This window comes from Cervus canadensis, chromosome X (assembly GCF_019320065.1).
Source record: "Cervus canadensis isolate Bull #8, Minnesota chromosome X, ASM1932006v1, whole genome shotgun sequence".
Lineage (NCBI taxonomy): Eukaryota > Metazoa > Chordata > Mammalia > Artiodactyla > Cervidae > Cervus > Cervus canadensis.
Window position 1 is genome coordinate 84,255,763 of NC_057419.1, and position 27,863 is coordinate 84,283,625.

The 27,863-nt window shown below is 36.2% G+C and overlaps 2 protein-coding genes across 3 annotated transcripts in view; one reads left to right on the forward strand and one right to left on the reverse strand.

Moving 5' to 3' along the window:
• PCDH11X (protocadherin 11 X-linked) overlaps positions 1 to 27,863 on the forward strand; it is a 985,621-nt gene that overhangs the window by 140,178 nt on the left and 817,580 nt on the right. The window lies entirely within an intron of this gene.
• Positions 17,596 to 26,236, reverse strand: LOC122434890 (UBX domain-containing protein 8-like). The gene is made up of 5 exons (XM_043458689.1): positions 25,545 to 26,236; positions 21,320 to 21,442; positions 20,454 to 20,524; positions 18,688 to 18,810; positions 17,596 to 17,915 (listed from the first exon to the last, which is right to left on the reverse strand). Exons 1-5 carry the CDS (start codon positions 25,630 to 25,632, stop codon positions 17,751 to 17,753), a joined length of 570 nt encoding a protein of 189 aa, XP_043314624.1. The 5' UTR covers positions 25,633 to 26,236; the 3' UTR covers positions 17,596 to 17,750.

Here is a 27,863-nt window from a genome sequence, read left to right on the forward strand (position 1 = left end):
AACATCTTTTAATTTCATGGCTGCAATCACCATCTGAAGTGATTTCGGAGCCCCAAAAAATAAAGTGTGACACTGTTTCCACTGTTTCCCCATCTATTTCCCATGAAGTGATGGGACCAGATGCCATGATCTTAGTTTTCTGAATGTTGAGCTTTAAGTCAACTTTTTCACTCTTCTTTCACTTTCATCAAGAGGCTCTTTAGTTCCTCTTCATTTTCTGCCATAATGGTGGTGTCATCTGCACATCTGAGATTATTGATATTTCTCCTGGCAATCTCGATTCCAGCGTGTGCTTCTTCCAGCCCAGCATTTCTCATGATGTACTCTGCATAGAAGTTAAATAAGCAGGGTGACTATATACAGCCTTGACGTACTCCTTTTCCTATTTGGAACCAGTCTGTTGTTCCATGTCCAGTTCTAACTGTTGCTTCCTGATCTGCATACAGATTTCTCAAGAGGCACGTCAGGTGGTCTGGTATTCCCATCTCTTTCAGAATTTTCCACAGTTTATTGTGATCCACACAGTCAAAGGCTTTGGCATAGTAATAAAGCAGAAATAGATGTTTTTCTGGAACTCTCTTCCTTTTTCAATGATCCAGTGGATGTTGACAATTTGATCTTTGGTTGCTCTGCCTTTTCTAAATCCATCTTGAACATCTGCAAGCTCACGGTTCAAGTGAACTATTGCTGAAATCTGGCTTGGAGAATTTTAAGCATTACTTTACTAGCTTGTGAGATGAGTGCAATTGTGTGGTAGTTTGAGCATTCTTTGGCACTGCCTTCCTTTGGGATTGGAATGAAAACTGACCTTTTCCAGTCCTGTGGCCACTGCTGAGTTTTCCAAATTTGTTAGCATATTGAGTGCAGCACTTTCACAGCGTCATCTTTCAGAATTTGAAACAGCTCAACTGGAAATCCATCACCTCCATTAGCTTTGTTCGTAGTGATCCTTCCTAAGGCCCACTTGACTTCACATTCCAGGATGTCTGGCTCTAGGTGAGTGATCACACCATCGTGATTATCTGGGTCGTGAAGATCTTTTTTGTACAGTTCTTCTGTGTATTCTTACCCCCTCTTCTTAATATCATCTGCTTCCGTTAGTTCCATCCAATTTCTGTCTTTTATTGAGCCCATCTTTGCATGAAATGTTCCCTTGGTATCTCTAATTTTCTTGAAGAGATCTCTAGTCTTTCCCATTCTATTGTTTTCCTCTAAATCTTTGCATTGATCACTGAGGAAGGATTTCTTATCTTTCCTTGCTATTCTTTGGAACTCTGCATTCAAATGGGTATATCTTTCCTTTTCTCCTTTGCTTTTTGCTTCCCTTCTTTTCACAGCTATTTGTAAGGCCTCCTCAGACAGCCATTTTGCTTTTTTTGCATTTCTTTTTCTTGGGGATGGTCTTGATTCCTGTCTCTTATACAGTGTCATGAACCTCCATCCATAGTTCATCAGGCAGTCTGTCTATCAGATCTAGTCCCTTGAATCTATTTCTCACTTCCACTGTATAATCATAAGGGATTTGATTTCAGTCATACCTGAATCGTCTAGTGGTTTTCTCCATTTTCTTCAATTTCAGTATGTATTTGGCAATGAAGCTATATGTGTTGTATATAATTATTTTTCAACAGAACCACTGTGCAATTTTTTTATGCATTATGGTTGTTCATATTATAACACCTGTGGCCTTATGTGGTATTTGAATTAGGAGCAGACTTTTAAAAACTGTACCATAATCATATGCCTTTATTTTTATTGGACATGCAATACACATTTGTTGTAGAAAAATTTAGTACATCGTAGATAGATTTTGAATGAAGAATTTTTAAACTAAATGTTTTTATTTCAAGCTATTCCAGTAAGTTTTTCTTTATACTTCACTTGGTAATTCTGTTTAACCTTTAAAAGTGGTGCAGTTTAAAATTAAAGAAGTATTCTGTTCTTTTTTTTATGATAAGCTATACATGCAGAATTTTTTATACATAATGGTAATTGGCTCAATTATTATACATATTGTTTATTTTTATTGATTTATGATTAGACACATTTATTAAATAGCAGAGTCTGACTAGTTGAAGATATAATAAAGAGGCATGCTGTATATCTCCACTGTGAGACTAATCTCCCCTTAGTGAGAATATCAAGTTGATGAAAAAGCTTTTTCGATAAAAAGAATGCCATCTAACTATCTGCCATCAGTTCCGTTAGAATAACAACCAAGTTACCTAATTATTTCCAAAAAGTCTCATAACCAACTCTTGCCTTTTTCATATTCTAGATATTCTCAATTAAAATGAACTCCCTTTATAAGTGATTAATTATATTTAATTATCTACACATACACTGTACTATCCAATTAGGCGTAAGTGTTTTTGTGAAGTAAAAAAAGACACATTCTATTAGTTTTCAGATAGTCAAATTGACATAATAATCAAAATGAAATTTTTCAGTAGATATTCTAGAAATATTTTCACTTTTCTCCCTTGTCCTGGAGCCTTACATTTATTAATTATTCATTAATTTATTTCATAGAATGTTGTTGTCTTTGAAATACACTTTCAAAGTATTTTCATTTTTTTGTCTTAATACTTGATAAAACACATTAGATAGCAAAATAATGGTTTCATTAGATACTTAGAGAAAATTTGTATAATACCACTTCACTCTATTTGGTTGTTGTTAAAAGTAAATGAATATATAATACTGGTGAAAAAAATTTTCAGAAATCCAAAAATAAGCATTAAATTGTATTTACTTGTCTTATTACATATCAGTTCTAACTTCAGTTTCAAAACTAATGTAGATCTCTATTACAATAATATTTTAAAACTAAACAGAATTGCTCATAAATGCTATCACCTTAAACAAAAATGTTTCCAGTAAAACAAATATACAGCTGAAATAGTTTTTCAGTATCACAGCCTTGAAGTAATTTAACACAACCTCACACACACACACAAGAACAAATTTGGTCAGCTTTTTTGATATATAAACACAGACCTAGTCTCATATTCAAGCTGAGAAAAAACACACAAAAATGGAATTGCATGGGCTCTGGAAAATTGATTTATGAACTCCTAAATGAGAGATTATATCTTATTATTAATTTTATTTGATCACTCATTCAAAACTATGTATTGGGTGCCTTTCTTGTAGATAATTATATACATTATTTATGATGTTCAGATTGAATAATTGCATTTTTTTCACATATAGTTATTCAGGAGAAGGTGCTGAGTTCTCTTCCAGATAGGTATCATAGCTTTATCTATGTGTTGCCAAAATATCTGGAGCCAAAATGCAGTTTTTCATTGAACACGGGTATATTTTGTCTATCTGATAAAACTGTTTGACTCTATAAAGATACAGACTTTATCTAGTGCTACAAAATAATATTATATTTTTTTTCATTTTAAATAGGACAAAAAGTGACATGCTATATGAAGTTATCGTTATCTGAATCTAGAGCAATTGATAACATTTAACAACAAAATTCTGCATGGTGTTACAATTCTGTTTTACATACATAAATTTTAGTTGGTTGCAAGACTATACACACATTTATTTCAAAATACTCGCAAATTGTAGAAACGATGAGGTACATACAATGAAGTCTTTTTAGGTGTGGAACTTGAAAGACAGCCATATCAAACTCTTAAAATTGAGATACCTAATTGTAAGTCTAGAGGAAAGTTCATTTTAATTTGATGTTTATGTAATTCTAATACAGTGGGATTAAAATGGATTAGGGTATGTATAATAAGTACACACATGTTTGAGTTTATGGGTTTGTCAAATTTTTAGCAGAAAAAAGTAATATAAGCAAAAAGACAACTTGTTCAAAGATCATGCATCTACATTTGCAATGTTATTCTCTCTTCTTTTAAACTCATGCCTCACTTCCAAACTTTAATTATCCTTTATCCCTTATATCATCCTACACAGCACCTTTTATTTAATAAAACTCCTGTCATATCCAGTGCATTTTCAATACATGCTTATGTGTTTTGTTTTTTTTTTTACTTCCAAATTGCTTTGCCTCTAATGTAACTGCAGAGCATCCCTTCATAAAGTTTCCTTGTTTTCTGAAGGATCACAGATCCAATAACATTAAATTATACATGAAAAATTATTTTTTTTTCTTATCTAAGTACCTGTGCAGATTCTACTTCTTTTGCACACACACAAAAAAAGCTAAGATAAATTTGCCTTCAGTAATGGTCAATTTTACTCAGTTGGCATAACTAAGACATATACAAAACAGTTCATTAAAATAATCCTCTTTATTTGAATCAGTACCTTATTTACTTTCAATATCTCTGAAACAAACAAAAAAAAGACATAAATAACTCTTAGTGCTCTATACAATGTCAGATTTTTAGTTTCATAAATCTGCAACTTTATGGGTTTATATTTCCATCAAAGGCTAAGATATGGATTTGCCATAATCATATACATGCATACAGAATTATTTATGAATGTGTATACACACATATACTTTTACAAATAGCTTAGTGCAGACTATTAATTGACATGAATTTTGGAAATATTTGTGAGAATAAGTTCAATTTTTATACTGGGTAATGTGTATAATTATCACTTCTGCTTTTGAATGGAGTTAGTATTAAAAACTGCAATTATAGAAAAGCTGTGTAAAGTAACATTAAAATTATGAAGATTAAAAATACAAGAGCCATCATAAAACAGTCATTCTTAAAATTTTGTTTTTGCTTCATTATTTGTAGCTGTAGTTTTAAAAAAGGAATAAACAGGTTTTTGTGTAAATATGTTGGAGTGACTATTATGGAGCATCTTTAAACTGGAATACATATATTTACTAACACTGGTTGTATTTGATGTATATTTCAGTGCATAAAATATGTGTAAATCTGTATAAGTGAAAAAGCTATAAATAAAATTGTTTCTGCATTGCAATAACATATTTTTTGATATTTTTTGAAGTGCTTGTTGTCAGCAGGATCTACCAATTTCATTAACATCACCAGGGATCCTAAAATAATTTTTAGCACATTAATATCTTGCAGTTTGATGGTATAACTCATTATCTGCGTTGTGTTAACCAGAACTTTATATATTGGCATCCCTGTTTACTAATATTGCGAGATAACTGATCCAAAGCAATGAAGTAGATTGAAGTGACTCATATTCAACTAAAGTTTTAGTTTTGTGCATTTTGTTGTACTCAAATTCTTTGAACATTGTTAATATGGTACCACTTACTAACTACTATTTTTCTTAGAACGTGCTATACATAATGGAGTTTACAATGAGTTCAAATGAGATTAATTAAATATTTCTCAAGCTGCTACTATGAGCAAAGAAATGTAGAGAATGATAGTGGTTATGGTGAGGGATGGGGTTTTAAAGGGTAGAGATGTGGAACAATCAAGGTTCTCTCTTGGTTTTTATTAGTGTAAAAAGTCTCTTACCCAGCAAGTTTAATGGAAAGTATGTTTTTATTAAAAAAAAAAAAAAAACTTTCAGTTTTTCTAGTGCAGAAAATCCCTGAATATACAGGTTTTTCTTTCTTTCTTTTTTTTTTTTTTTTAAAGAAAACAAATTAAAAGGTTTTATTGAAATAATTAGAAGCGTGTGTGTGGGTGTCTATGTGTATCACTAGTAGAGTATCTTACAAGTATGTATTAGGTATTCATTCCCAATTCCTTGAAATCTGATGTGAGCAAGCATAGTTACTTAAACCATTTCAGGAAGAATCTTAAAGTCATCAATATTTTTCAGAGTCACACCCAAATAGCAACCAAATACTGTTGATCTTGCCTCTAAAATACCTTGAACGTGTTTAAACCCTTTCCACTTAGCACAAGCTGGAATCAAGATTTCTCCCAGGAGAAATATCAATAACTTCAGATATACAGATAACACCGCCCTTATGGCAGAAAGTGAAGAGGAAATAATAAGCCTCTTGATGAAAGTGAAAGAGGAGAGTGAAAAAGTTGGCTTAAAGCTCAACATTCAGAAAACTAAGATCATGGCATCCGGTCCCATCACTTCATGGCAAATAGATGAGGAAACAGTGGAAACAGTGTCAGACTTTTTTTTTTTTTGGCTCGAAAATCACTGCAGATGATGATTGCAGCCATGAAATTAAAAGACGCTTACTCCTTGGAAGGAAAGTTATGAACAACCTAGATAGCATACTAAAAAGCAGAGACATTACTTTGCCAACAAAGGTCCGTCTAGTCAAGGCTGTGGTTTTTCCAGTGGTCATGTATGGATGTGAGAGCTGGACTCTGAAGAAAGCTGAGCGCTGAAGAATTGATGTTTTTGAACTGTGGTATTGGAAAAGACTTGTGAGTGTCCCTTGGACTGCAAGGAGATCCATCCAGTCCATCCTAAAGGAGATGAGTCCTGGGTGTTCATTGGAAGGACTGATGCTGAAGCTGAAACTCAAATACTTTGGCCACCTCATGCGAAGAGTTGACTCATTTGAAAAGACCCTGACGCTGTAAAAGATTGAGGGCAGGAGAAGAAGGGGATGACAGAGGATGAGATGGCTGGATGGCATCACCGACTCGAGGAACATGAGTTTGAGTAAACTCCGGGAGTTGGTGATGGACCGGGAGGCCTGTTGTGCTGTGATTCATGGGGTCGCAAAGATTTCGACACGACTGAGCGACTGAACTGAACTTAGTTATTCAGGTTTTCATCAGGATTTACTGGTTCCACTACTAAGAGTTTGGCCTGCTTCCTAATTCCATTGGTCCAAGTTTTTTTTTTTACCCTGTACCCAAAACACTTTCCTAAAACACAGATTTGATCAAGTGAAGAGAAAAAATGTCCCCTTTCAGTTCAGTTTAGTCACTCAGTCGTGTCCAACCCTTTGTAACCCCACGGACTGCAGCACACCAGGCCTCCCTGTCCATGGCCAACTCCCAGAGTTTACTCAAACTAATGTACACTGAGTCGGTGATGCCATCCAATAATCTCATCCTCTCTCGTCCCCTTCTGCCTTCAGTCTTTCCCAGCATCAGTGTCTTTTCTAATGAGCCAGTTCTTCGCATCCAGTGGACAAAGTATTGGAGCTTCACCTTCAGCATCAGTCCTTCGAATGAATATTCAGGACTGATTTTCTTTAGGATGGACCAGTTGGATCTCCTTGCAGTCCAAGGGATTCTCAAGAGTCTTCTCCAACACCACAATTCAAAAGCATCAATTCTTCAGCGCTCAGTTTTCTTCACAGTCTAACTCTCACATCCATACATGACTATTGGAAAAACCACACCATTGACTAGGTGGACCTTTGTTGGCAAAGTAATGTCTCTGCTTTTTAATATGCTGTCAAGGTTGGTCATGACTTTTCTTCCAAGGAGCAAGTGTCTTTTAATTTCATGGCTGCAATCACCATCTGCAGTGATTTTGGAGCCCCTAAAAATAAGGTCTGTCCCTGTTTCCACTGTTTCCCCATCTATTTGCCATGAAGTGATTGGACCAGATGCCATGATCTTAGTTTTCTGAATGTTGAGTTTTAAGCCAACTTTTTCACTCTCCTCTTTCACCTTCATCAAGAGGCTCTTTAGTTCTTCATTTTCTGCCATAAAGGTGGTGTCATCTGCATATCTGAGGTTATTGATATTTCTCTCAACAATCTTAATTCCAGCTTGTGCTCCCCCCAGCCCAGCATTTCTCATGATGTAGCCTGCATATAAGTTAAATAAGTAGGGTGACCATATACAGCCTTGACATACTCCTTTTCATATTTAGAATCAGTCTGTTGTTCCATGTCCAGTTCTAACTGTTGCTTCCTGACCTGCATACAGATTTCTTGAGGCAGGTCAGGTGGTCAGGTATTCCCACCCCCTTAAGATTTTTCCATAGTTTGTTTTGGTCCACATAGTTAAAGCCTTTGGCATAGTCAATAAAGCAGATGTTGCATATCAGATAAAACCTTAATTACTCTATTTTTCAAAGATTTTACATGTTTAATCAGATCTACTTGCTCGTCCTTATCTCCTACTACTCCACGCACCCCACATTTTTGTCATACCTATACTTCTTGTTCCTTGACTGTATGTTGCACTTTGGTACTTCCATAAAACTGAACTACTTACCAGAATTGCATTGAGCACTTCCTTTGGTTAAGACACTTCTGTGAGAACAACAAAAGTAACTAACCCATTGTCAGTGAAGTAGAAGTGTAACTGTGGAGATAATGTTAGAAAACATACTTTTAGTAGCAGAGAGAATATGATAAAATGAAAGAACATTACCTGTGATTTTATTAAAAATGAAAGAAGCCTGGATGGTACCCTTTTCTTCAATATCGTTCTTGTTTCTTAACATTAAACTAACATAATCCTTGTAAAATGCAAATTCTTAATAAATGACTAGATCATATAACCTTTCAAACAGTAGCTTCCGGAAACTATTTCCAAAAACTTGATGTTATATCATTTTTCTTCATTAATCTTAGATTTTAAATTATTTAACTCAGTTAATTTTATTCTTGTTACATTTTCCATCCATTAGTTGCACTTAAAATTATAAATGGGAAATTTTAACCCATTCATCTTAATGGAGTCCATATACCAAAGAACCACATACTGCTTTTAGGTATTTTAGCAAAAGGAGCATCTCAATGTGACATTTCTTATAAATACAGTAAGAAAAATGTGTTCTTGTCCTCAATAGAGAAACCTTTTCCATAGCGAATTGTAGCAAACAGATATTGAGAACTCTAGTTAAAATGTGCTTTTATATACATAAAAACTGTCACCAAAGTATTGAGATGAAATGGTCATCACAGATAGAACTCATTTTATTTCTTTCCCTTCAATACTGAAAGTCAAAGTTATCAAATTGTGAAAACAGGACAGATGGAGAAAGCTGTGGGATAACAAATGTAGCTAACATCCAAATTATAATGTGGTAGAGCTACCCTGAAAACTCAGAAACCGCATATACCTTCCCAAAATTGAGAGTGTATTACAGAAGCATGCATACACATAAACACATACACGTCTTTAAGGAATGCACTTCTTGACACACACACTGAAAGCAAATACACCACCTACTTCCTAGAAATGAAAATAAACCAGATAGTTCTTGAATTGGTATGTTTTTCCTTTGGTTATTATGACAGAAAAAAATCTAAGTTGCATGCAGGAAGTATCCTTGGAGACTGTGGTTTTGTTTTGGCTAGTTTTCTTTCATATTGTTGCTAAGCAGCCTTATATCAGGATGCTGGAATGCCAACATTACTAGAAAACATTTCCATACTAGTTAGTGATTGTTAACAAAAAAATCATTATTTATTTTACCTTTTTGTGTAAAGGAAATGAACATCACCATGAGTAGGAAAATAATGTTTTGTTAGCTTGTTTATAATTATTGAGAGTTTTCCAGCTATCCCAGATAAAATAAAAACAATTACTAGCAATCTTAAATTCAGTGGCTATTTTCTTCAGAACACACACCTTGGGAATGTAGAACCAATAATAGGATAGGGTAATAAAGTGGAAGATTGGATATAAATATAAGGCTAAGGGCTCAATAACAGGAACAGCTTGCAAGAGTAATACATTGCCACATTTCTAGTGAACAAACTTTCCCTTCATATTTGTATGGTTTTTAATATCATATTTTTCAATTTGATCTTAACATAGTTCATATACCACAGAACCACATACTGCTTTTAGGTATTTTAGCAAAAGTAGCATCTCAAAATGACATGGCCCTGGGAAGATAAGCATTATCATTCATAAAACACATGCTCACTTACTCTTTTTTCATCTACTAAAGTCAAAATGTATTTGTTACTCTGATTTATTTTGGGGGAACAATCCTATCTAAAATCTAACTCAAAAATTACCATAGCTATATGCCAAATCTGCCTTAACTATAAGCCTCCCACAACTGTCTTTAGGCTTGTGTGTGAAATTTTAAATTTCATGGTGCATTTTGCTTTTCATGGAGAAAAATTCCATATCCCCTCTCATATGAAAACCTAACCCTGTTAATAGAATTGTCAACATTCTCTTTCTTCTTCAGATTGGTCTGGCTTATGAAGTGTGTTAGAAACCCCAAGTTGACTATCACGTATGGCCATGGGAGATGTTTGACCCGCTGACAGAGACTTGTCCTCTTAACATACATTGGAAGTATGCCATAGGTCAATCCTCTCTCTTCTCTGGTCCTATGTTCAGATAAGAACATGTGTCTTGCCTCTGTCAACCCAGTAAGAGAAAAAGCCTCAATTACTTAGACAAATTCTGGACTAGTTGGTCCTTTCTACCCTGGAAAATAAGTCTTTGACCATCCTGTCCTCATAATACTTTTCATAACACTTAGTAAAATCACTCTGTGAGGTACTTCAGTCAAATCACCTGAACTCTCTTATTCCCTGAGCAGAGATCACTGCACTTATTGCAAGGTAAATATGCACTGTACAGAGAGTAAAGTTAATTTACCCACACAACCTGCTGTTTTGAAATTACATTTTTTCACACTGAAAGAAGTATAGTTTTCATAGCTAAAGCAATGAGGTAATTAAGTCTTGTGAAACAGAGATTGAGACACAAGGAGAGGGTGCTAGTGCTGAAAAAACTAAAAGCCTAACAGAAAAAGACAAAGAGGCAGTAGTAGCCAGAGGGTTAAAACTAAAACCATGGCTTTCAAGAATGAGGATGAATGATCATTCTCATTCATTCAGCCATTAGATAGTTACTGAGTACACACTTTTCATAAGGCCTTACTAAAGGGATAGGTAATGTCTGTAATTTAGCCTTAAGGAAAGTAGTCCAATAATAGAAGGTATGTATGCAAATGATGTGTTATCAAGTGGACCACAAAACCAGTACTCTGATACTTGGTAATAAATTTAAAAAGTACTTCGGATTTTTTTCAGCAAAATAATTGTTATATCAGAAAGCTTTGTGTTAACTGGTATTTGCAGTATTGACTGAGGTAGAGATACAGCTACTTCTCTAATTAAATCTAACTGGTTAATTTAATCATGAGAAATTTCTTCATTATACATAGTCCCCAAAAAAGTACTTTTTCTGGATTTTTAAACTTTCTCTGTTTATCCATTTGTTTTATTGGTAAGATTTGAAATTTTGATATTTGGTTCCTGTCAATATGAAGTAAGTATTGGGTTTTATATATACATATATATATATATATATATATATATATATATATATATATATATATATATAATTGAGCATTTCTTAATTATGGGTTAGTGCCATTTGGCTTCTTAGTTTTATTTTCTTTTTACATTTTCAAACGCTTTCCCAATTTAAACAAAGTAGATCCTAGATACAAAAAAAAAAAAAAAAATGGCTTTCACGCTAAGATTTCTTCAATTTCATCAACTTATATATTCATTAATTTGCCTCTCTCTGATATGCCTGCAATTGGCCTTTCTACAAATGATCATTTCTAAAGTTTCATCTATTCATCCACCAAGCTTTTACCCTTTCTCTCTTCTTTGGAAGAAACATCAAATAGTCATTTATGTTCCTCCCAAGGTTTCCCTTTGCCTAAAGGAATCTAGTAGTCCAGAAAGATCTCCATATAGGTTCAATTTCCAGAGAGATCTAGATCTATATAACACTAATGTTATAAACATAGAGTTAATAGAACTTAAATTTAAATACTAATTTAAAAAGAAAAACTAAGAAGACAAAGATTTTCTTCTAATGATAAAATTTTTGTTTTTAACTTGGATAAATGTTTTACTTGAATTACTGAAAATGCTTTTTTGCTCTTCTTTTTTTTTTTTTTTTACACATAAAAGTATCTATGTTAATAACAAGGCTATTGGCTTTCAATGTCGGAAAATCATCCACAAATTAGTTGACTAAGCCACAAAGCAATTATAATATGCTAACCAATCTAATTCCCAGACCTGTAGTATTTCCTATAACCTTTATAAGCTGTATTGTTACATCTGTTATCTGCTTCTATTTCAGAAAGAATGAATCTTAGATATCATGTGATATGCTACAATACAATCCTACAATATCCTTTTACAAATGATCATTCCTAAGGTTTCCTAAAGTCTGTCTCTATTATTTGAAGGATGGTGGAACCAAGGGCCAGAGAGAGAACTTACTGAGCCCCTATTTTATGTCCTATGTACATATGCACACCTTTATGTAAGGTGTGCTAGGCACCTTACATATGATAGTTCTTTTAGTCAGAGTAAGTAGCCAAGATAGGATCTGTGGTTAGATCTGATTAACTCTCAAGTTTTCCTTGCTCTCTACTTCACCACATCTGGCATATCTATGACTCCCACAGCTCTTGATCTGAAGCTCAAAGTTCCTTCACTTTTATCACCTTCTTACCAAATTTCTCCTCTGCTGTCCAAATCAACACCCAATAAACTGATGTAGATTTTCCCAATTCTCTTTGCCCTTTTCTGGACTCATGCTCATGTATTAAGCTTAGATAGATGATCTTTTAGATGATTCTTGTTGCTAGATTTCATAAGGTTGGCAAGCACCATGTTCATTCTGAAAATCATGGTGCATAATTCTTTGTGAACAGGTCAATTGGAAAAATGCAAATAGCATAGACAAAGAAGCCTCTCTTCCATCTACTTCCATTCTCAATATATAATATGAGCTACCAAATAAACTTTGAAAACGGTGGCTATTCAAAAAGTATTTAATCAAATTGAACTTTCTGCAGATAGTTCATTTTCCATTTTGCCTTTGCAATTTTTAAAACATAGTATGATTCTAATGTCCTGTAGTTTGTTAAGCTACAAGATGCGTTTGAAAGAGAAGGGTATAAATGTGTGTTACCAAATATAAGTTATATCAATTTATAATAAAAATGAACATAATGCATTCAGTATAGTTATGAATTTCTAATTAACCTAATGAGATGTATTAGAAATAACCAGAAATATATATCAAATATGGACCACCAAATAGCTATAAAAAGTATTAAAAATATGAATTTAGTACAATATGAATTTTTGCTTTAGTCATGTAGAGTTAATTAACTTTGTATTACATGGAGAATTTGAAAAATATTTTGTTTCTTGATTATACGTCCCAGTTTAACCAATTAATTTATAGCTACGCTGCTGCTGCTGCTGATTAGTCACGACATAGTCGTGTCTGACTCTTTTCAACCCTATGGACTGTAGCCTACCAGGCTACTCTGTCCATTGAATCTTCTGGCAAGAATACTGGAGTGGGTTGCCATGCCATTCTCTAGGGGATCTTTCCAATCCAGGGATCAAACCCAGGTCTCTCGCATTGCAGGTGTATTCTTTTTACCATCTGAGCCATCAGGGAATATTAATTTTTGTTGTTGTTCAGTTGCTAAATAATGTCTGACTCTTAGGGACCCCATGGACTGCAGCACACCGTGCTTCCCTGTCCTTCACTATCTCCCAGGGTTTTGTGTTCAATATGTACCAAACAATATTATATATTTTTTTCAAGTGGGAAAGGTTCTCCACTTACTTAGGAAGCTTCATTAACTCCTTAAGACCACTTAGGGAATGTATATATCAGATTCCCGTGATACATTAGGTTCTGAAAATAAGGATTGGAAAAGAAAGAAGGACAAGAGAAAAGGATAGTTCAAGAAAACAAAAATTGGGAGTGCCTACTAGGCACCGGCCCCATCACTTCATGGTAAATAGATGGGGAAACAGTGGTTGATTTTATTTTTCTGGGCTCCAAAATCACTGCAGATGGTGATTACAGCAATGAAATGAAAAGACACTTACTCCTTGGAAGGAAAGTTATGAACCACCTAGACAGCAACCCAAAACCTATGGGACACTGTAAAAGCAGTGCTAAGGGGAAGGTTCATAGCATTACAGGCTTACATCAAGAAACAAGAAAAAAACCAAATAAATAACCTAACTCTACACCTAAAGCAATTAGAGAAGGAAGAAATGAAGAACCCCAGGGTTAGCAGAAGGAAAGAAATCTTAAAAATCAGGGCAGAAATAAATGCAAAAGAAACTAAAGAGACCATAGCAAAAATCAACAAAGCTAAAAGCTGGTTTTTTGAAAAAATAAACAAAATTGACAAACCATTAGCAAGACTCATTAAGAAACAAAGAGAGAAAAACCAAATTAACAAAATTAGAAATGAAAATGGAGAGATCACAACAGACAACACTGAAATACAAAGGATCATAAGAGACTACTACCAGCAGCTCTATGCCAATAAAATGGACAACTTGGATGAAATGGACAAATTCTTAGAAAAGTATAACTTTCCAAAACTGAACCAGGAAGAAATAGAAGATCTTAACAGACCATCACAAGCAAGGAAATCGAAACTGTACACAAAAATCTTCCAGCAAACAAAAGCCCAGGACCAGATGGCTTCACAGCTGAATTCTACCAAAAATTTAGAGAAGAGCTAACACCTATCTTACTCAAATTCTTCCAGAAAATTGCAGAGGAAGGTAAACTTCCAAACTCATTCTATGAGGCCACCATCACCCTAATTCCAAAACCAGACAAAGATGCCACAAAAAAAGAAAACTACAGGCCAATATCACTGATGAACATAGATGCAAAAAATCCTTAACAAAATTCTAGCAAACAGAATCCAACAACATATTAAAAAAAATCATACACCATGACCAAGTGGGCTTTATCCCAGGAATGCAAGGATTCTTTAATATCCGCAAATCAATCAATGTAATACACCACATTAACAAATTGAAAGATAAAACCCATATGATTATCTCAATAGATGCAGAGAAAGCCTTTGACAAAATTCAACACCCATTCATGATTAAAACTCTCCAGAAAGCAGGAATAGAAGGAACATACCTCAACATAATAAAAGCTATATATGACAAACCCACAGCAAGCATCACCCTCAATGGTGAAAAATTGAAAGCATTTTCCCTGAAATCAGGAACAAGACAAGGGTGCCCACTTCTCACCACTAGCTATTTCACATAGTGTTGGAAGTTCTGGCGCCACAGCAATCGAGCAGAAAAAAGATAGGTTAAAAGGGGGAATCGAGATAGGAAAGAAGAGAAGTAATAAACTCTCACTGTTTGCAGATGACATTGATTCCTCTATATTAGGAAAACCCTAAGACTCTACCAGAAAATTACTAGAGCTAATCAATGAATATAGTAAAGTTGCAAGATATAAAATTAACATACAGAAATCCCTTGCATTCCTATACACTAACAATGAGAAAACAGAAAAAGAATTTAAGGAAACAATACCATTCACCATTGCAACAAAAAGAATAAAATACTTAGGAGTATATCTACCTAAAGAAACAAAAGACCCATACATAGAAAACTATAAAACACTGATGAAAGAAATCAAAGAGGACACAAACAGATGGAGAAACATACCGTGTTCATGGATTGGAAGAATCAATATTGTCAAAATGGCTATTCTACCCAAAGCAATCTATAGATTCAATGCAATCCCTATCAAGCTACCAACGGTATTTTTCACAGAACTAGACCAAATAATTTCACAATTTGTATGGAAATACAAAAAACCTCGAATAGCCAAAGTAATCTTGAGAAAGAAGAATGGAACTGGAGGAATCAACCTGCCTGACTTCAGACTCTACTACAAAGCCACAGTCATCAAGACAGTATGGTACTGGCACAAAGACAGAAATATAGATCAATGGAACAGAATAGAAAGCCCAGAGATAAATCCACGAACCTATGGACACCTTATCTTTGACAAAGGAGGCAAGGATATACAATGGAAAAAAGACAACCTCTTTAACAAGTGGTGCTGGGAAAACTGGTCAACCACTTGTAAAAGAATGAAACTAGAACACTTTCTAACACCATACACAAAAATAAACTCAAAATGGATTAAAGATCTAAATGTAAGACCAGAAACTATAAAACTCCTAGAGGAGAACATAGGCAAAACACTCTCCGACATAAATCACAGCAGATCCTCTATGACCCACTCCCAGAATATTGGAAATAAAAGCAAAACTAAACAAATGGGACCTAATGAAACTTAAAAGCTTTTGCACTACAAAGGAAACTATAAGTAAGGTGAAAAGACAGCCCTCAGATTGGGAGAAAATAATAGCAAATGAAGAAACAGACAAAGGATTAATCTCAAAAATATACAAGCAACTCCTGCAGCTCAATTCCAGAAAAATAAATGACCCAATCAAAAAATGGGCCAAAGAACTAAACAGACATTTCTCCAAAGAAGACATACAGATGGCTAACAAACACATGAAAAGATGCTCAACATCACTCATTATCAGAGAAATGCAAATCAAAACCACAATGAGGTACCATTACACGCCAGTCAGGATGGCTGCTATCCAAAAGTCTACAAGCAATAAATGCTGGAGAGGGTGTGGAGAAAAGGGAACCCTCTTACACTGTTGGTGGGAATGCAAACTAGTACAGCCGCTATGGAAAACAGTGTGGAGATTTCTTAAAAAACTGGAAATAGAACTGCCATATGACCCAGCAATCCCACTTCTGGGCATACACACTGAGGAAACCAGATCTGAAAGAGACACGTGCACCCCAATGTTCATCGCAGCACTGTTTATAATAGCCAGGACATGGAAGCAACCTAGATGCCCATCAGCAGATGAATGGATAAGGAAGCTGTGGTACATATACACCATGGAATATTACTCAGCCGTCAAAAAGAATTCATTTGAATCAGTCCTAATGAGATGGATGAAACTGGAGCCCATTATACAGAGTGAAGTAAGCCAGAAAGATAAAGACCATTACAGCATACTAACACATATATATGGAATTTAGAAAGATGATAACGATAACCCTATATGCAAAACAGAAAAAGAGACACAGAAATACAGAACAGACTTTTGAACTTTGTGGGAGAATGTGAGGGTGGGATATTTCAAAAGAACAGCATGTATACTATCTATGGTGAAACAGATCACCAGCCCAGGTGGGATGCATGAGACAAGTGCTCCGGCCTGGTGCACTGGGAAGACCCAGAGGAATCGGGTGGAGAGGGAGGTGGGAGGGGGGATCGGGATTGGGAATACATGTAAATCCATGGCTGATTCATATCAATGTATGACAAACCCACTGGAAAAAAATAATAATAATAATAAAAAATAAAAATAAAAAGAAAAAAAAAAGAAAAGAAGGAATAATAAACCTGGACATCGCTCCAGAGTGAATGGTTGCTAACTCATTCCCTAAAAGGGGCACTGAGGACAATGATATATTCATGTTAATAACGTTAGCCACTCAACTAAGCTCCAATACTTTGGCCACCTGATGTAAAGAGCTGATTCATTGGAAAAGACCCTGATGCTGGGAAAGACTGAAGGGGGCAGCAGAAGAAAAGATGGTTGGAAGGCATCACTGACTCAATGAACATGAGTCTGAGCAAACTCTGGGAGATAGTGGAGGACAGAGGAACCTGGCATGCTGTAGTCCACAGGGTCAGAAAGAGTTAAGACATAACTGAGCGACTAAACAACAAAATATATGACTTCATTGTATCTTAGCTCCCCAAAGGAATGTCTCCGTTAGTAAATATTGCATTTTTTTATTTCTACATAATTAAATTACTTCCTTAAAAAGAACTATTTACTAAATGTACTATCATTTATCTTCCTAGATTCCTTGTAAGTTTGGCTCAGAATGCTAGTATTTAACAAGAAAAGTGATTCTTAATGAAGCTGAAGTGATTCTTAATGAAGACACCATCTGGATTCCCTCAGTATACCACGTCCACCCAAAGAACAATATCCATACTGTACACGGATACAGCTCAGTGACCAGATATTAAGTAATGAACCTCCTTCTTCGTGGGCTGCTCAGCGGGTGGTGAAACTCTGGTTACAGGCATAGGCAAGTTCCGTCTCTTTGCTGCTTCTCTGTTTGATGTTTCAAAAGATGTCTGACTCTCACTATCAAGTTCCAAATCTTCATCACCCTGGTCAAAAGCAAACTCAATTCAGAAGTGAAGTCACTACATAGAGCAGTTGCATTTTATGTTGCCATCTTTCACATTACCTTTCTTACCAACCCTTGACGGTTTCATGACATATTTACCATTATGAAATGGATACAAACATTCAGCTTCACTGTCAGAATCCTGTTTACCCCTACTGGATCATCTTCTTTAGGAGATGATGAAAGGTACAGTGTAAACAGAAAGCAAAAAAAAGTCTTTGGGACAGAAAGGATCTTACACAAAAAAATCTACAGCCAGTTCCTCTAAAAATGAATTTCTTTATGAAAATCCTTTTTTCTCTGAAAGAGAACTTAACGTTGTAAACTTTCACTTGCAAACGACAAAATTTATACTCAATGCCAAAGGAAGAAAGTCAAAGGTCAATTTGGCTTCACAAAAACAGAGTTAAACAGAATGAATGTAATGTGAGCTTATAATACCCAAGAGATTTGGATGCCCTCATATAAAAGATGTGATTTAGTCAACAGTTTTCTCAGACTGCCTTAAGTTAGAACTTTTCGAGGATCTAAGTTATATGCTCTTTAGGCACCAAAAACCACTTAAACATTTGACATACAAATATGACCAATAAAAACTATATATATATATATAACTGATATATAAACATTATTAATAAAGACTCATAAAATAGACTGGAATAATAATTTGCAATTTAAAAAAATTAGTATATGTTAAAGGAAACATAAACAATAGCAGAATTAAAAAATATGAAATGAGAATATTTTCTAACCCCAAGTTTATGACCATTGCTTAACTTCCAGGTTTCACCCGTCATCTGATAAAAGCGTTCTTCCAGCTTTTTCAGTTTCATTTCCTGGCTAGGTTTTAGAACATTCTCTATGTATCTGCCGACCTGTTCCAAAAAAAAAAAAAATCAGGTGACTATACATTAACACCCCTAAGATTTTATTTACATTGTCTATAAAGTTGTAAATAAGAACCAGGTAAGAAGTGATGTTTTAATACTAATTCAGTTTTGCCAAAAAACCTACATCCTCCACTGTTGCATCACTCTCTAAAAATTTGCATTTGTACATAATGCAAAGAAAAACAAATGTTCTATCCTTCTGCTTGTATGGCAGTCTGCCGATACATCCTTTAATGGGTTTTCAGTGCAACAAAAACTTACTAAGGTTGGAGATATAAGTATGCCCAAGTGCTACCTGACATTTCAAGATCATAAAAATAACTGTTAGATGATCATCCATGGTAAATGCAACTTCTAGTTAGCAAAACCAATCTTGGATAGGATGAAGCAAAAGCAGTGCTCAGAGGTAAAGTTATGGCTATAAATATCTAATTAAAGAAGAAGAAAAGATATCAAATCATTAACTTTACATCTTATAAATCTTGAAAAAGAACAAGTTAAACACAAAGCTGGCACATGAAAGCAAATAATAAGACATAAAAATGGGGAATAGAATAGAAAAGCAACAGAACCAGTGACACCAAAAAGTGGTTCTTTGAAAAAAAATTAACCTTTAACTTGACTAAGAAAAAGAGAAGACTACCAAAATCGGAAATGACTGTAGAGAAACTGAGACCCTCAGAAATTGCTGGTGGACATACAAAATGGTGTGGAAAAGAGTTTGGCAGTTCCTCAAGAAGTTAATATATAGAATTACCATATGACCCAGCAATTCCATTTCTATGTATATAGCCTCAGAGTTGAAAATAAGTTCTCAAACATTTGCACACAAATATTCACAGCAACATTATCCACAACAGTCCAAAGGTGGAAACAACCTGTCCATCAGTGAACAGATAAACAGATTTTGATCCATCCATACAGTGGAATGTGACTCAGTCATAGAAGGAATGAAGTGCTGATTTATGCTATATGGATGAACCCTGGAAAACATTAGGCAAGGGAAAGAAGTCAGACACAAAAGGTCACAAGTTATATGATTTCACTTGTATGAAACATTCAGACAGATCCATACAAACAGAAAGCAGACGGTTGCCAGAGGATGGAAGGAGTGAGGAATGGGGAAATAACTGTTTAATGGGTGTGGGGTTTTCTTCTGGGGTGATGAAAATGTTTTGGAACTAGTGATAGTTCCACTACTAGAGGTAGTGGTTGTACAACATTGTGAATATTCTAAATGCCACTGAATTATGGGTTTCCCTGGTAGCTCAGCTGATAAAGAATCCGCCTGCAATGCAGGAGACCTGGATTTGATCCCTGGGTTGGGAAGATCCCCTGGAGAAGGGAAAGGCTACCCACTCCAGTATTCTGGCCTGGAGAATTCCATGGACTGTACAGTCCATGGGGTCGCAAAAAGTTGGACACAACTAAGCGACTTTCACTTTCACTTCTCAATGGTTATACCTTTTAATTCTTTTAGATGGGCTATAAGGGTGATGGGCAGTAAGGCCAGGAGTGAAGACAGCTCTCTGAAGTGAAGTGAAAGTTGCTCAGTTGTGACCTAAATTTGAAATTCCCCCGGATATTTTCATATTTTCTCTATATACTTTCCAAAAAATAGGCTTTACCTTTTCACCCTGTGCCTCTTGTTGTATTTTCCTCACAAGTTTTTGCCTTTTCTCATTCTTCTCTTCTTCTTCTAAGATAACAAAACATAGAAGTGCTTTTTAATTCCCATGTATCAGTAAGTTGAATGTTATTTTTCTCTGAAAATCATCTGTAGATCTTCACATTTGGGGAGAGAAAAGTCTTCAAAAAACAGACTTATTTTTCAAATAATAAAGATAAGATAGACACAGACAGTTGAAACACAGAAATCTGCAAGAAATTTCTTTCTGTAAGAAATGTCAATCTGTAGGAAAAGGTCTGTTCTGAAACAAAAACTTTCTGACATGTATTAATATTGCATGTTACAGTTTTGGTAGGGAGACTTCAAGAATAGTGATGGTGGGGTTTTTTTTCTGCAGGTGCCGGGTAGGGTTTAGCAGCTCTACAGAAGCCCATTCCCACACATGAGGTGTAGAATACTTTGCTGCAGCCATTTGGTCACCCTTGGACATGATGGTAAAAGCAATATACCTAGATTCTCAACGTGGGGTGTGAGTGGCAACCCTTGCAGTGACTTAACCAATATTAGATTATAAGCCACTGAATGTCAAGAGAAGGGATCTCTGCTGTTGTATAGACCTTTTAAAGTTTGGGTTGGAAATTATATAGTTTCAGATGTATATACAAGAAAAAAGAACAATTTCTCATAAAAATTTTGGGGTATAGTCCATTCAAAATTGTTAACTAAAGTTGCAAGTATTACTCTACCATAAATTACGCAGCACAAATTAATGGTACAATGATGCTTATTGTGCAAAAGTTCTCGAATAAAGGAAAGAAATTTCAGTAGAAAAATATAAAAGGGTAGCATAAACAATAAACTTACCTTTCAGATAAACTTGGGAAGGTTTAAACGAGTTAACCCATGAGGTAGTCACAGAAATAATTAATGTAAGAAGAGCAAGCAGTAGGAATATCCGGCCACACAGCAAAATCAGATCTTTGATTCCTTATAAAGGTTAAAAAAAATTATAATTACAATTCAAAACATTTTTTTGACACTAATAATGAGTACTAATACATTAGATTATCTGTACTAGAAAAGTACAGTTAAAGTTAAGGTATGTAACTGTCTTAAGAATTTTCATATAGTCTCCTTTGGTCAACAGAATTCATCATGACTGTCATTACCAGAACAAGTTTTCAGAAAACGATTCTAGGACATCTTCTCTCTCAGGAATATAAGTATAATCTGAGTAACTGGCTACACTTATAAATATATGACTATCAATAATGCATAAATTCTGGTTTCCTTTCTGCCCAGAGAAGGAAAGAAAATAATCCATATAATTGGGAATTAAACTGTGATAATATCATCTTATCAGATTCTAGTTCTATTTAAAAAAATCCACTTCCACTGAAACACCAAATTCTTCTCACAGGTAAATTATGCAACTCTGTACTTCTCTATTGCTCAATATTTACTTCATCATTTGTAAATAAATTTACTAGATACACATTTGCCTAGAAAAAATTAAAATTTCAGTACTTGATTTTTACTATTTTAAGAACCAAATGAAAATTAATCAGCAAAAATGTAACAAGTACCTTCTTTGTGTAATACACTTTGCCAAATGGTAGGGAGTGTACGTATAAAGTTGGATTAAAAATGGTTTCCACCCTCCACGAATTTCTAGTTTTGTTGTGTAATTCTCAAAAGTTACCAGGCAAAAGTACAGAGGAACCATCTTACCAGTGTGATGGGGACTAGCAGTTAGTCAAATAACTAAGAATTAATGAAGGAATCGTATATACAGACTTAAATATTTTATTTTTAACTGAAAACAGATATACATGCAAACATACATATATATACACACACACATACATATTATATATCATCCTTAAAAAAATAAGCAATTTAAATTTGTTTAAAGTTTTTTTGTTTTCTTTTGCATTACAGCCCCTCCAACCTTTGCCAGCATTAACTACTGATTCAGGTATTGTTCAATATGACATGTAATTAACTCTAGAGTACTATGATCATTTCAAAAGTAATTTGATAACTAGAGTATTCCTATTTAGAGAAACAAATGCTTTATGGAATTTATGTTCCATAACACTGCTTTTTGTTCTAACAAGCAAGCAATTTCAAATGGGAATACAAAAGAACTAGATTTATGTGTACACCTCTCAAGTAAGAAATTTTTAAATTAAGTTGAGGTGTTTTGTTTATACTATGCTCAAGAGCCCATATGCAGGACACTTCAAAGGATAACAAATGTGATGAACCAGTATTAAAACATTTAGCTTAAGTATAAGTAAAAATGTATCAGCAATGAATGCTTGTACAGAGTAGAAAAAAAACGGATCATTTCTCAGTATATGTCCAAAAATATAGCAAAGGTGAATGAACATGTCTGAATTCTCTTTGGTAATTCAATTAGCAGCTCCAGCTAAAAGTAGCAGTATCTCTAAGTCCTGGTCCAAACCTAACCAGCCCTGCAGCTGTTGCACTGAGATGTATGATTTTTAAAATAGACTAAAATACTGTTTCTGTATATCTGCAGAACCAGTAACAAGAAACCAAAGTAGACAACCCCCAGTTCACAATTGTGAGAGGATCCTAGAAGAAAGGAGTTAAGTGAAAACGTGTAAGTGGAAAGGCTACAGGAGCCCAGTTGCATTTTCTAGAATTTTTTACTTTTATTAAATTAGATATTGTGATAAGTGATGGGAATACAAAAAAAGAAGAAGGGTTGGGGGGGCCTCTGTCCTCAAGAAGTATATTATCCTGTGGTCAGAGCTTATTGTGTGAACATCTTCTGCAACCCTGAGTAACCACCTTCTCATTGACTAGTGACTCAAATGATAGTGCAAAGTAGATTATAGATGAGCAGAGTAACGGTGAATTCTGTAAGGTAAGGAAGCAGGTAGATTCTGGAATAAGTGTGAATTTAACATTTCTGTCTATCATTTAGATAAAGATCTTGTTAGATTCCAATATGGCTGGAAACTTCTAGAGAATGTCTGTAGATTTTTTAAAAGCCATTTTAATTTCTTATTTCATGCAACGTTCTGGGCACCTGACTTCTTGGGGGTAGGGGTAAAGAGAGGAAATATACAAAGTTAAATTTCATCATGGTCTCTTAATTCCCTTCTTCCCTCTCTCTTTCTTTCTCATCCATTCATTGATTTATGCATGCATGCAGCGACTAGAGATTGAACACCTGCCTTCTGCAGCGAGAGTGCAAGTCCTAACCAATTCCAGGGAATTCTCATAGTGGACCATTTTAGAAGTGAGTTTAATAAGGGAGACAGACATGTAAACAGATCAGTTATATGTCCAAAAATGAATGAATTCTCCACCAGTCCACGTTTCCTTTCATTTTCCCCTTTATCACTGGTACCACCAACTGCTTGAAGTTGTTCTCTGCCACATGTAGGAGTTATCCTTGAATCTCTCCTTTCCCTCACCCAAATCATTAACCCATCAACAATCCTGCTGATTCTACTTGGCTAAAATCCCAAATCTGTGCACATTTCACCTCCTCTGTTATCCTAGTCCAGGCCAACTGTCATCATGATTTCCCTACTTCAGAAGCCTAACATGCCTCACTGCTTCTGCTGTAGCATCCCCACAAAACATTCTCCACACAGAACCCAGTGACCTCTGAAAAGCCTTAAGTAAGTCCCTTAACCTCACTATATCTCAGTTTCTGCCACTTAATGACAGAAAGCAAAGAGGAACTAAAGAGCTTCTTGATGAGTGTGAAAGAAGAGACTGAAAAAGCTGGCTTAAAATTCAACATTCAAACAACTAAGATCATGGCATCCAGTCCCATCACTTCATGGCAAATACATGGGGGAAAAGTGGAAACAGTGACAAATTTTATTTTCTTGGGCTCCAAAATCACTGCAGATGGTGACTGCAGCCATGAAATTAAGACACTTGCTCCTTGGAAGAAAAGCTATGACAAACCTAGACAGTGTATTAAGTAGCAAAGACACCGCTTAGCTGACAAAAGTCTGTATGGTCACAGCTATGGTTTTTCCAGTAGTTATGTACAGATGTGAGAGATGGACCACAAAGAAGGCTGAGGACAAGAAGACTTGATGCTTTCCAAATGTGGTGCTGAAAAAGACTGTGGAGAGTCCCTTGGAATGCAGGGGAAGCAAACCAGTCAATCCTAAAGGCAATCAACCCTGAATGTTCATTGGAAGGACTGATGCTGAAGCTCCAATACTTTGGCCACCTGATGCGAAGAAATGACTCACTGGAAGAGACCCTGATGCTGGGAAAGATTGAAGGTAGGAGGAGACGGGGGTAAGAGAGGATGAGATAGTTGGATGGCATCACCAACTCAATGGACATGAATTTGAGCAAACTCCAGGAGATAGTGAAGAACAAAAAAGCCTAGTGTGCTGAAGTCCATGGGGTTGCTGTCAAAGAGTCGGACACCACTTAGCGACTGCACAACAAAAATAGGGATTATAATAGTACCCATCTTTTTGCCTTTCATACTGATTGTAAAAAGGATTAGATGAGATAATAAATGAACAGCATTTAGAATTTGGTGCTAAATGAATGTTACTGGTACTATCTTGAGCCAATCTCCCTCTGTGTCTCCTTGATCCAGCCTCAATGGTCTTCATCCTTTTCCTCCAACGAGTCACAATTCCTTTGTCTGGAATGTTTTCCGGCTTTTCAGAGAGTTGATTCTTTATCATTTAAAGCTCGGCTTAAATTCCTCAGCCGGTTGTTTTTTTTTTTCTTTTTCAGCATTCAACACAATTTGAAAGTCGTGTATATATTTGTTCCTGTGCTTTCTGGCTCTGTTCCCTTACACGCAACACCTCACCAGATCTAGGCGACTTTTTCAGCCACCGGGAGTCAACTTCCTCAATGCAGCATTGCTTTCACCCTACCAGACCCCTACCCAGACCCCGACCCAGAACTGAATCCGGAAGAGGGAGGCCGGCGCGGTGCAACCTGGGAGTCGTAGTCAAAGCCACCCAGAGGCATCGCGGCTGGAAAACGGAAATTCAACGCAGTGTTCATGGGGCCGTTACCCGAGTTTGAGGGTCAAACGGGAAAAGCCAACACTTACCCAGGTCTGGTATCCCACGCCGGAGTTCCAGACACAAGAGGGGGAGAGCAGAGAGTAGAAAAATACCAACTACCCCACGAGAAGCCATAGTGACGGGAGCCCCGCTTCCGGGCGGAAGGCCCGCCCCTTCCGGCTGCACCTCCCTGGGAAAATGGAGTGGAGAGCTTGTTAAGGGAGGAATTTGGGGAGACAGGTAGACCCTGAAGCAGGGTCGTTGATCAGATTGAGGTGAGCCCAGGTTTTTGAACTCATAATCTGTAGCGTTAGAACAAATGCAGGACACCTCACGTCACGTGGGCGGTGAGACGGCCTCGCTGGCACCCGCCCAGCCAAGTCCTGTCAAAAGTGCGCTCTGTCAAGTCAAACGTGGGCTCTGGCGAGGCTGGCCGCACCTGGATTCCGGAGACTGTGAGAAAGAGTTGTCAAGAGTAAAATGAGGCGTCATAGAAAGGGTACGGGCAGTTGACGCTGTGAGGAGGCAGCCTGGCCCTTTGGCCTTGTGTCCGTAGAGGGTGCTGGTGGACTTGGAGGTCGGAGCAACTGAGCGCCACTCTGCCGAAGCACCTCCTTCATTGCCTCAACGGTCTCCGGCTCATTTCGTGGTTTCTGGTTCCTGTGGAAAGATGATTCAAAAGTGGGACCTGGCACCTAATCCTGGAGACCCGCCACTCCTTCTCCGCTCCTGGTCAGTTTTGCCAGCAGGGTTATTGTTAAAGACTTAACTCGGCCTCACAGTTCTGTGACCTCATTGACATCCCATGACTCACCTCCGTGGCGCCTCTGCCAACCTACAGCGCAATTAAGCTAGGGAGATCCTTGCAGTTTACAATCTTTCATGCTTTGAAAGTTCATTTTCTGACCTAGCCATCAATTTTCCCACCCTGGCATTTAGTTCAGCTAACATTTATTGAGCCCCACAGCCTGATGCCCGGAGGATTTATGAGAAATACGTGTAAGTTAGTGAATTTGCCCTCAGGAAACTCAGAAATTCAGTTTAGTAGCTCTGTAAACAGATAAATAGAGTCAGTGCTTGAGTGTTGCACGGGGCTGTAGAACCCCATCCCCAGCGAGGGCTTGAAGGCTTTCCTGAAGGAAATCATGCCTAAATTGTGTCGTAAAGGTTAGGAATTGAGAAAGGCGGCAAGAGGAAGAGTGGGATTTCAAGCTCAGGAAATTGAATGCAGAAAATCCAGGAATTAAAATATTGCAGTTTCAAGTTTGAGTGGAGGTGCCTAGAGGTAGGTTGCAGTTAGGAGCACACAGGGCTTGGCTTTGTAGGCTAAGAACTTTATCCTGGAAGTGAAGGTGCAAAGTAGGAGGGCACAATCTCAAAATCAGTCTAGATGAAGTATTATAAATTTTCATATGGCATACCAATGAAGTAATTGACTATATTGACTCAGAGCTTCTCATTTTTTGTCTACATGAAGAAAGGAAAGAAAGGAAGTTCAACACTGCTTAACTGTCTTCATTTTGGTGTGATTTCCTTGTTTAGGCATTTGGCTTCCTCTCTCTGTATTCCTAGTATAATCTGTTGATGACAGCAATGAGTCTCTGTCAGAACAGTAAAATGGAGCTTCACACATACTCTAAAATTTGCATGAGGTTGTAATACATTTCCCAAACTTTGTTGATTGTGAAGTCTCTTCACCGCAGTTATCTACTTCCATCCACCCCTTCCTCCCACCAGACCACCAAACTAACCTATTCAACTAAAACCAAGTTTCTCACTTACTGCATTAAGGGAGAACACTGATGTATCATAATTTTTGTAGTGTCTTAGAGGGGAATTCAAGGATGATTTTTATAAGGCTTTTCAAATCTAGTTTGGAATGGTTTAAGGTAGTCTTTTTGATGTGGAGATCTAACTGGGATTAGACATAGTACATGGTATAAGAGTTTAGTTCTGGTGGACATGGCAAGATGCAGGACTTGAAGGCAGATGTGGCCTTTTCGATAAGAACAGGAATTTGCCCAGTTGGGTGACCAATTCAGCTTCTTAGTGCATGAGAGGGAAGCTTTTTACCCAGATGAGTAACCTGTTGTTCACATAATTAGATTTTCAGGAAGTTTATAAAGCTAACAATGAAGACAATTAAGTTATGTGCTTATTTACAGCTATCTTTGTTGGCAAGAATTTCCTGGAACAAATAGGAAAGTCATGTTGATTGATGTAAGGTCACAGTTCTCAGTGATCATAATTAAGCTATTATTTATAGGTGTTTCGGTTCTTGCAATAAAATCTTATATGAACACTTTGAGTATTATATAAGAGGAAGAAATGACGTGTTAGTTGCTCAGTCATGTCCAACTCTTTGT

Bases quoted from the DNA above. Each gene is read 5' to 3' on its own strand.
- LOC122434890 (XM_043458689.1), bottom strand. From the start codon at position 25,632: ATGGCTTCTCGTGGGGTAGTTGGTATTTTTCTACTCTCTGCTCTCCCC. The intron at 21,443-25,544 runs GTAAGTGTTGGC...AACCTTTATAAG, and splicing joins GCGTGGGATACCAGACCTGG to GAATCAAAGATCTGATTTTG. The intron at 17,916-18,687 runs GTTAGAAAATAT...GCTTTTGACCAG, and splicing joins GCAATGGTCATAAACTTGGG to GGTGATGAAGATTTGGAACT.